At 41.6% G+C, this 10,547-nt stretch overlaps 1 protein-coding gene across 1 annotated transcript; it reads right to left on the bottom strand.

Annotated features, from left to right (window-relative positions):
- Positions 1-5,707: 5,707 nt before the first annotated feature.
- Positions 5,708-7,691, bottom strand: rgs5b (regulator of G protein signaling 5b). The gene is made up of 5 exons (XM_080440508.1): positions 7,508-7,691; positions 7,224-7,313; positions 7,045-7,106; positions 6,734-6,897; positions 5,708-6,233 (listed from the first exon to the last, which is right to left on the bottom strand). Exons 1-5 carry the CDS (start codon positions 7,549-7,551, stop codon positions 6,048-6,050), a joined length of 546 nt encoding a protein of 181 aa, XP_080296634.1. The 5' UTR covers positions 7,552-7,691; the 3' UTR covers positions 5,708-6,047.
- Between the last annotated feature and the right edge of the window lie 2,856 nt (positions 7,692-10,547).

Raw genomic sequence — 10,547 nt, 5'->3', positions numbered from 1 at the left:
TGCGTTAAAATGGCTATTTTTGAGGATATCATGAAGCCTCGTTCCAATAAAGAAATGTAAAGGGTACTTTTTACCTATTCAAACTTGAAAACGGGTCAAAAAAGACTCTAACACAATGGAAGGGTTAAGACCGGGAACGCATCTGTGTCATTTTAAGATTTCTTTGGCCATTCAAAATTATTTTGAAATATCATGAAAATGTGTGCAAATCTTTAACTAATGTCCATATATATATATATATATATATATATATATATATATATATATATATATATATATATATATATATATATTTAATATATATTTATTTATTTATTTTAAGCGAACATTTTTAACTTCAATATTTGCCTCTGGAGGGGTCCTTGGAACATATCATTTTGGGGGTCCTTGACATGAAAAAAGTTTGAGAACCACTGACATTATAGCAACATAATCTTTTTTCAAAAAACTGTTAGGATTTAGAAGACATTAATAGAATCCCCCGAAGCAAAGATTTGAGTTAAACATTTTTGCTTTAAAAAGATATATATATATATATTTTTTTTATTTTTACAAACATTCACGATTTTAAAAAAAATAGCAGATCTACAAGCTCATAGCGCGGCACTCGGTGCCACGCTATGAGCTTGTATATCTCAGGTACTTATCGCACCGGATAGATATCCGGTACTATATGTAAATATATAAATCATTTGTTTCTTCTTCTTCCCTTTATCTTATGGAAATAACCAAAACGATGGAGCTTGCACAAAAACGAATTTCACCCACTGTTTTGCACCTGTAAACCTGTGATGTCATTGTGATACATGTGAATACAGTTGATTTTTGGTTTGAAGTTTTCATTCTGATTCTGAGGGTTGGTAATAATGAATTGCATTTTTATAGCGCTTTCCAAGTGCTCAAAGCGCTTTACAATGGTTCATTCATTCATGCGGGGTAATCGCTGCTCTAGTTTTAAAAAGTCAAACCACTGAAGGTCAGACGCTCTTACTGTGAAGAACACAGTCACAGTCGGTGTTTGATGTCAATCGCACGTTTGCACACATGTGGGATTGTGGGTCATGCTCAGGTTAACACACCGTCTGTCTTTGCTGTCTACGCTAACACACGTGTAGGCTAAGCTGTGCCCTACGGGGGTAATTGCGACACCTGTGACCTGTTACAACTGTCAGTTATTTTAAATCAAAGATGAAGACATTTCTGTTTGCCGCTGCCTTTTCATTCTTTTGTTTCAACATCCAATAGGCCTACACTGTAATTGTATTCTCTCATTTTAATGTTTTGTTTTAATATAATTTCTTATCTTCAGTTGTATTCAAATGTGCTTTTTTATGTGTTTCAATGGATGTTTTGTCCGACACTTTGGTTTGTTGGGCTCTGGCCACCCATCTAGACACACACACACAGCACACACACACACAAATCAGGAATATACGTATATCCTGGCATTTCTACACATATTATTACCTTTCTTTAAAAAAAAACTTGTGTTTAACACTTTGAATGTGGGTCTGGAAAATAGTATTTTTCCTTTATTTCTTTATTCCTTTCTTTTTCTTTTACTTTCTTCCATTCTTTTTCTCTTTCTTCCTTTCTTCCTTCCTTCCTTTCTTCCAACAACCTTGAGGCAAACTGCATGAAAGCCGATCAAAACAGAGACTCAACAGATCAAAACAGAGACTCATAGAGACATTCCATCCACCCACATAGACCATGCACACCCAGGTATGTCTGACTGGATTTCTTTTCAAGGGTTTTGATCATTATCTCTAAGCCAACTTGTCCATCAGACATTTGCCTTAAGAAATAAATGTGGTTCCCTCCCACATGATTAATGATCATCTTTGTTGTGAGCGTAGTGTATTGCTCAAACGTTTTCAAGTCAATTTATGCATACATGTATTTGACTGCGGACCCCCATCTGAAAACATTTCGTGCCAGGGACCCCCCACACAATATTTGTGTTAAAAAAATTCAACAACAACACATCACATACAGTAGCTATATCAGTACTGTATATAGGGTTTAAAGTGCTTAAACGCATTTTAATGCTATACTATTAACTAATCACTAATTGCTGGGGACACTCCCTGGACCCTAAACTTGCCCAGCAGACATTTCCCTCAAGAAAGAAATGGGTTTCATTCCCACAAATGATCGTCTTTGTTAATCAGATGTTGTGAATGAGGGTTGTCTAAACCATACTGTACATTAGTCTCTGGACAGTAAAAGACAGACCGTTTGACACGCCTGTTGCTGTTATTCCCACCAAATAGCTGGACTTCAGGTCCTATCTCCGTAAAATGTAAGTGATGAACAGAAGTCAACCACTTGAAGGGGTATTTCACTTTAAAACACTCCTGGGGTCATCTCAACGTCTACTCTGGGTTGTGTGAGCTCCCCAGACAGTTTTCAAGTTGCTTGATTAGATATTTAGATATTAGACATTAGATCTTGTCAGACACACCCTCCTCCTAAGTCCTTTGGACTTCTAACTCCGTGTTATACACGTTAGACTCATGAATGAAAACACACGTCCCTGGTTCTGGTGACTGATTTTTAATAAGCACACACAGTCTGACTTGTATAGTACAAGAAAAACAAACGTATCACAGGACGCAGTGTTTCTGTCGGACCTTTTTCAAGCGTGAATGAAGACAAAATACATTAACAGGGTCCCTCTCACTCTCGTGTGGGTGTGTGCGTGCGCGCTTGTGTCGGCGAGAGAGTGTGTGAGCGAGGGGCGCTAATGACCGTCATCTCTTAACGAGGGGCATGTCCGTCAGCAGGCGTGGGAGCAGCGCTGGGGGAGAGGGGGGCCGGGGACAGGAGAAGGAGGTGCAGGTGATGGATAGATGGAGAATGGAGAGAGTCGGTGGGGATGATTTAGTTGCAGTGGTTCTCAACCTTTTCAGGCAGCGACACCCCCAAAAAGTAATATTTGAACTGGGGACCCCCACCCCCCCACCCACCCTGACAAGCACTTGGCATTGTAGGAGATGAGGCATTACATTTAGTTTGACTCGGTTCCACAGATAAATATGAAAATGGCCGATCTACATGCTCATCTAGATCAGCTATTTTCAAAATGTTTGCCTCTTTCTCAGGTAATATTTTACAATTTGCCCAATGTTGGACAATTTCTTGTAGTATAGTTTGTTGGTTACTTTTAATGCATCGTATTTATTTAAAAGTAGTATTAAAAAGGTCTTAAAAGTCCTTTTAAAGGGGAATACCACTCATGTTCAACATTGAACTATGTCTTTAATACACCTTAGCTGTTGTGTGGAAATAAGAAAAAAGTCCGCCCCCCCTTCTATGTTGCCGAGAACTGGATAATTGATGTGATCAGTGACATATGCAGGGTGTACTTTTGACACCGCCCCCTCAGCCAAAAGTACACCCTGCGTATGTCACTGATCACATGACCTCAATCAATTCTCCAGTTCTAGGCAACATAGAAGGGGGGGGGACTTTTTTCTTATTTCCACAACAGTTCTAAGGTGTATTAAAGACATAGTTCAATGTTGAGTGGTATTTCCCTTCAATTGTCACTGTAGAAATGTGCAGATACCCATATACACTTACTGTATGTTGGTTTGTTTAACCAAGTTCTGGGAACTCACAAATCATAACATAATGTTTTTCTTCTCTTTCTGTGGCACAAAAGCCTTTCAAAGGTTTTGGGGGCCAGTTTAGGGGTCCTTGACATGGACATGTTTGAGAAGCTCTGATTTAGTGAGTGGGGGAGGGAGAGAGGGAGGTGTGAGTCACAGGTTGTGAGTTGTGCCTGCTGCTATCAGGTAAACAAAACTGTCTTTATTGTTTCCATGGAGACTAGCAGACACACACACACACACACACACACACACACACACACACACACACACACACACACACTCACACTCACACTCACACTCACACGCTCTGCGGGGGATAGAATAATTAGCAGCGGAGGCTGCTTTTGTCTGGACGGACACACACACACACACACACACACACACACACACACACACACACACACACACACACACACACACACACACACACACACACACACACACACACACACACACACACACACACTCACACGCTCTGCGGGGGATAGAATAATTAGCAGCGGAGGCTGCTTTTGTCTGGACGGACGCGCACACACACACACACACGCATGCACGCACGCACGCACGCACGCACGCACGCGCGCACTCATACGCATTCATGTGTTTTCTTTTTCCACCTTTATTTTACCAGGAATATGAGATTCAGATTTTTTTTTTTGTTATTTCTATGGGCTTTTATGAGCCTTTATTTGATATGCCGTATAGTGGAGAGAACAACAGGAAACTCAGAGAGAGTATGGGGACTCGCTGACAACAGAGCGCCCTAACCGCTCGGCTATCACCCTGGAATCACACACACGCACACGCATGCACACGCACTTCTCACCTTTCATAAGGAATCACTTGTCACTTAGGTGTAAAGTGAAGCTCCAGAGACTATAGACTATTAACACCAGACTCCTTTGCCTTCTCTCTACTGTACATGTAGATAAATCAAGCTAATTCAATTCAAACTAATTCAAGCTAAAACATTATCAATTTGTATTAAATAATTGATTTTCACACTAAAAAAAAGCTAAATTAGCTGATCTACAAGCTTGTAGAGCATCTATAGAATAATCTATAGAATAATCACTAAGAAGATCATCGATAGTTGTAGCTGAAGTTTTTTCTGACCTAAGCCATCGGTTCTCAAAGTAGGGTCCTTGGGGGGGGGGGGGGGTACCAGGGGGTCCCCAGCAAGAGTAGTTAACACTATCATTTTGACCACTTTATCCATATTTGATACGTTATTTATTTCTTTATTTATTTACTTAATAAAAAGAAAATAGCATATTTACAAGCAACACATTGTGAGCTTGTAGATCCGCTATTATTGTATAGCCAAAGTATAAAATAGGGTATTTGGTATTAATTTTGGTATTAACTTTCGTATTAATAATCAAAATCTGCAAAGTAACCTGTAACCTAAGCTGTCAAATAGTTGTTGTAAAAAGTTCAATATTTGCCCCTGAGATGGGAGTGGAAGTACAGAATTAAGCACAGTACTTGAGTAAATATACTTCATGAGAAGTAAACAGGAGAATAAACAGGAGTCTGTATTACTATACACCATTCATCTTTATTCAGCACATTGGTCGGTTTTCCCGCACAATACTTTGTATAGAAAAATATAAAAAACAGACATCAGTCACCATCAAAACTGTTGAACAGAGAACAGTCACATAATTTTAAAAAATCCTTATGGAAAATAAATACAAAACAATAAATACACAATTCATCATCACACATTACCAAAAAAAAGCTTGTCTCCGGCATTGTGCAAAGCAAAGCAGTATGTTCTCTCACCATCACATTGGTTCTTTAACTTTTCTTTTGTAAACAAAAAACTTCACAGGTTCCACTGGCATGTGCGTCATGCAGTCCTTTTGTGTGTGTGTGTGTGCGCTGTACAGGGAAACTGCAGCTTTTAGTCTCTAATACCGTATCGTAGGCCGCAGAGAGCTCTTCAAAGCCCCAAATTGGCTTCCAGTTATTTATACATACAGTACAGAAAAATCTTCCAGTAGTTGACCACAGTCACTGGACCCCCCACCTCCAGGCTCACAGCAAGCCCGACCCCCCCCCCCCCCCCCCCCCCCCCATGTCGGGAAAAACACTCTCAGTCTCTCCGTTGTGCGTCGAGTAAGCCATAGCAGCTTTGCGGTTCAAGTCAACACCAATCTGCCTGCAGAAAGGTTTGGTTAAGCCGGCGGTGGCTTCGGTGGATCAGTCAGTTTTAGTGTACAGAATATCACGGCTCCTTGTGAGTCCGAGGAGGACCCGAGTTTGAATCCGACCCCCGTCTTGTCTCACATGTCTCTCCCCTCTCATCTCTCGGCTTCCTTTCTCTAACATTGTCCGTTTCTGTACATTAAAAAAATAAATCTTGTTTTATGTATATAAAAAAATAAATGTTCTTTTTGCGGGGGAATGGCACCTTTCTTTTTAGCCCGTCTTATTGACCTTTCGGCAGAGGTCCAGGTAGGTGGGGGACTTGAGGAAGCGAGGGTAGCAGTCCTTCTCCATCAGCATGTAGATCTTGGCCCGGGCCACGTCGAAGCAGGCCGAGGTGACGGTGGGCTGCTCCAGGTTGTCTTTGGTGATCGCTTTGGTCTCGTGGTCCAGGTTGACCTGGGAGAAGAGGACGGAAGAGGAAACATTAAGTATCAGAAAAGGACATCCGAGCATACTGACGCAGGCATACAGTAGCTGTGGACAGACAGCTCATAAGGCAGTGGTTTTTAAACATTCTCATGTCAAGGGACCCCCCAAATTGATACATATTTGAAAATATTTTGTGCCAGGGACCCCCATAAGAGAAGATTTCTTTGTTAAATATTTTAGACCCCCCCCCCCCTCCAATAATCTAGATATTTGAAAATAGTCTATCTATAAAGTGAGCTTGCAGATGAGCTATTCTCAAATACCCTAATAGATAGGATTAAAGTGGTTAGATTTTTTTTTGCTGGGGACCCCTAGGGGTCCTTGAGGGGCATTCAAGACCCCACTTTGAGAACCGCACTGCCATAAGCTCTGTCTCTGCACGTCGCAAAGTACCAACAAACAACCATCTTCGAGGTTTGACAGCATATCTGCCACGCTTTGAATCATCGAGTGATTGATATATTCACCTCTCTCGGTGCATCGCTGCAGATGAATTCCTCATAGATTTTCTTGGCCTTGGTGGCGAGCTTGGAGGTCTTGGTGAGCCTGTAGTCTTCGCAAGCCAGGTAGAAGGCAATGTTCTCCTCGCTGAACTCTGACACCAGGAAGGCTCTGAATAAGCACAGTCCGTCTGGAGAGAGGAGAGGAGGACAAGAGAGGGTCAGTTGTCTGGCTTTCATTACAAACGTCACATCGGCATGCACACGTGGAATGATTCAAAGCCTTTCTCACACGCAGTTACTAACTGCTGTATGAACACTGCGTGGCGCGTACTTACTTTGGCAGGACAGAAGCTTCTCGAACGACTCGTTCCATTTGAAAGGCTCGTCTACGTTAAACCTGTAGCACAAACGAAGCAAAACATAATAGGTTAGTTAAACCACACAAAGAATTGTCCTGGTTAAAATGTGAATGTTTCACACACAGAATTTGTCTTGATTCAGCCTCTTCTCTCACCTCTGTGTGTCTGTCTTTTTCGTGTGTCCCATGTTGCTGTGGTCTGGCTTGTGCAGCAAACTTCCGAACAAGGCTTTCAGTTCCTTTGCTCTGTAACAACAATAACAAAACAAACAAAAAAAGATGAGTACATAAATTATACCACTCCTCTGTCAAATGATTTGAGGAGCCCTGACTACAGCGTAGCGATTTGCTTCATACGGTAAATATGTTCACATGACACGGTAAAAAAAATACTACTTAATCCTGATAGCAAAAAAAAGACATTTCTCCATGGAACTGACCTCTCCAAACAGGTGATGGGCAGTAATTCAAGTCCTTTGCACATGATGATACGGTGGTTAGTTCTCTCCTCCTTTTTCTAGGCTGCTGTATAATTCCAAAGTGTGCCGTGATTGTTTTTGCGAGGCGTGTTAGTGTGTCATGTAGCTGTGGAGCCCTTCCGTTGTATACTGACAAGAGAGCTGATATCGCTGTGGTCTGCTGCCTCTGTGGAAGCCTGGCGACTTTATAAGTCAGCTCCCCCCGTGATGTCACGCTGCTCATCCAATGAAGGAAGGGGCTGTGGGCGGTCAGGGGACACTCCCAGTCACTTGTTTTCTGGCATGCTACTTCCTCGTTTTTCCCTCCCCACACGTGGGATATACTTACCACCAGTGGGATTCTTTAGAACTGGATAAATCCCATGTGTCTCATCTTTCCGCTCTCACATTGAATACAGACAGAGACACATAACACACGTGTGTGTGTGTGTGTGTGTGTGTGTGCGTGTGTGTGTGTGTGTGTGTGTGTGTGTGTGTGTGTGTGTGTGTGTGTGTGTGTGTGTGTGTGTGTGTGTGTGTTGCTGAGCATGAATGCAAGAAGAACAATTTCCATTAGTCTATGAAAGGTAAATTAAGTGAGTCATGCTGCTTCAATAGAAGCATAATTTCTCACTGTGTGTGTGTTCCATCCTATACTTTTCTATTTAGGCATGTGCCTGTACTCCATCTTATTCATGCGTGACAGTTTGAATGGGGCACGTTCAGAAGTGTGTGTGTGTGTGTGTGTGTAAAAAGGAACAATTTCCATTAGTCTATGAAAGGTAAAATAAGTGAGTCATGCTGCTTCAATAGAAGCATCATTTCTCACTGTGTGTGTGTTCCATCCCCATACTTTTCTATTTAGGCATGTGCCTGTACTCCATCTCATTCATGCATGACAGTTTGAATGGGGCACGTTCAGAAGTGTGTGTGTGTGTGTGTGTGTGTGTGTGTGTGTGTGTGTGTGTGTGTGTGTGTGTGTGTGTGTGTGTGTGTGTGTGTGTGTGTGTGTGTGTGTGTGTGTGTGTGTGTGTGTGTGTGTGTGTGTGTGTGTGTGTGTGTGTGTGTGTGTGTGTGCATAAACTAAAGAAAATTAGTGGTGGTGAGTTTCAGAGGCATTTCATGCCTTGATTTCTCAATTTTGCTCTCACCCAGGCTATCTATCTATATCGGGCGTGCACGTGTATCCCCACACGTGGGATACTTACCACAGTGGGACTCTTTACTACTGTAAATCTCATGAGTCTCATCTTTCCGCTTTCACTTTGTATGTGTCGTGTTGTGTGTGTGTGTGTGTGTGTTGCTGAGCGTGAATAAAAAAAAAAAACAATTTCCATGAAGCTGTGAAAGATAAATGAAGTGAGACTTCTTTACTTAATGCTGCTTCAATAGAAACATCCCCAGCTCTCCACTTAGATGAGAGAGCATGTCAGTCCCCATAAGCCTGACGTTACTTGTTCTTTTGAAACCCAAGATGAATCACAATAATTAACTGGTAAATTGTGACCCTCAGTGAGTGGGTACATTGATTGGGTCTCAATCAGATGCAAAACATTCGGAGTGAGCTGTTACCAGGTGAATTACGAAGTCCCGACATTTCTTTTTTTTATCAGTTCAGACAGAATATGGGTCAGAGTCATCATCCCCCCCATTACGAAAAAAAGCAACTTGAAGAGTCCTTTGTGCTGGCAGCAGCCATCAGACTCAACAAGGTGCAGCCCGGGCCATTCTGTTCTGTTCTTTTCTGTTTTTGGATCACTGACTCGTGCTTGGGCTATTCCTGGTAACCCATTAATACCTGAGGCCGATTCTACAAATGCCCTCTAAATCATTGGTTCTCAAAGTGGGGTCCGGGGACCCCCAGGGGTTCTTGGGGGGGGGGGGGGGGGTCCAGGGGGTCCCCAGCAAAATGTGTTAATATAGCATCACAATAATTTTAGCCTTTTATACTTTGGCTATTCAGAAATAGCAGATATACATATACATATCTACAAGCTCATAGCGCAGCACTCGGTGCCGCGCTATGAGCTTGTAGATCTGCTATTTTTGAAAGATTGTGAACTTGTGCAAATCTCGAATATATATATTTTTTAAAGCCAACATTTGTACTCAAATCTTTGCTTCTGGGGGGTCCCTGGAACAACATATTTTGAGATGGGGGTCCGCGGCCATGTAATTTTGGGGTTCCTTGACATGAAAAAGTTTGAGAACCACTGCTAAATCACTAGTTCTCAAACTTTTTCGTGCCAATAACCCCCGCCCCGAATTGATATATATTTGTTTTGTGCCAGGGACCCTCAGCAGAGAAGATTTGTGTTAAAAAATTCAAATTATTCAAACCCTTTTTTAAGATTCCAAAATGGCAGATGTGCAAGCTTGTAGATTTGCTCTTTTTGAATAGCCAACGCTAATATCTAATGACACAGATGCTTTCCCGGTTTTGATGGGTTAAAACGTGAATCACAATTTTTCTCCCTATAGGAATTGAGGTCACGATTATGATTTGTTCAAAAAATAACTCAACGTGTCTCATTCCTGTCTTATTCTTTTATAACACTTAATCAAAGTGATTAAATGCTGCTGGACATTAAAAAAAGAAAGAAGTTACAGCTATTCAAATAGAATTAAACTAAACAATTTTTGGACAGCCAACTACTGCACTTAAAGCGGGACTATGTCACATTTTTGTTAATGAATAAAATGTAAATTTGTCCAATTTGTATGGTAGATGTTAATACAATATAACTTATACAATTGGGGTGGTTGTATTGTCTCCCTGCTCTTCTAGTGAGACATTTAGATCGTGTCAAAGCCTAAGGTCATGTCTCACCTAGACACCGGATCTGACATGAATTTTGACCCGATGGTCAAGATAAATGTATCCCCTGAGCAAGCAGGCAGGCTCTATTAGCTCAATGGTAAATAATGTCAGCACTTGCGCAGGAAACCAGGTTCAAATCCGGAGTAGAAGAGGAAAGCTACGTAGTGCAGCTTTAAGGTGCAGTAGTAGGCTTGAGCCTGG

The sequence above is a fragment of the Gymnoscopelus braueri genome, assembly GCF_963280865.1.
Source record: "Gymnoscopelus braueri genome assembly, chromosome: 10".
In the NCBI taxonomy this organism is placed as follows: Eukaryota; Metazoa; Chordata; class Actinopteri; order Myctophiformes; family Myctophidae; genus Gymnoscopelus; species Gymnoscopelus braueri.
The sequence above is the reverse complement of the archived record's forward strand: the minus strand, read 5'-3'. Positions and strand labels throughout refer to the sequence as shown.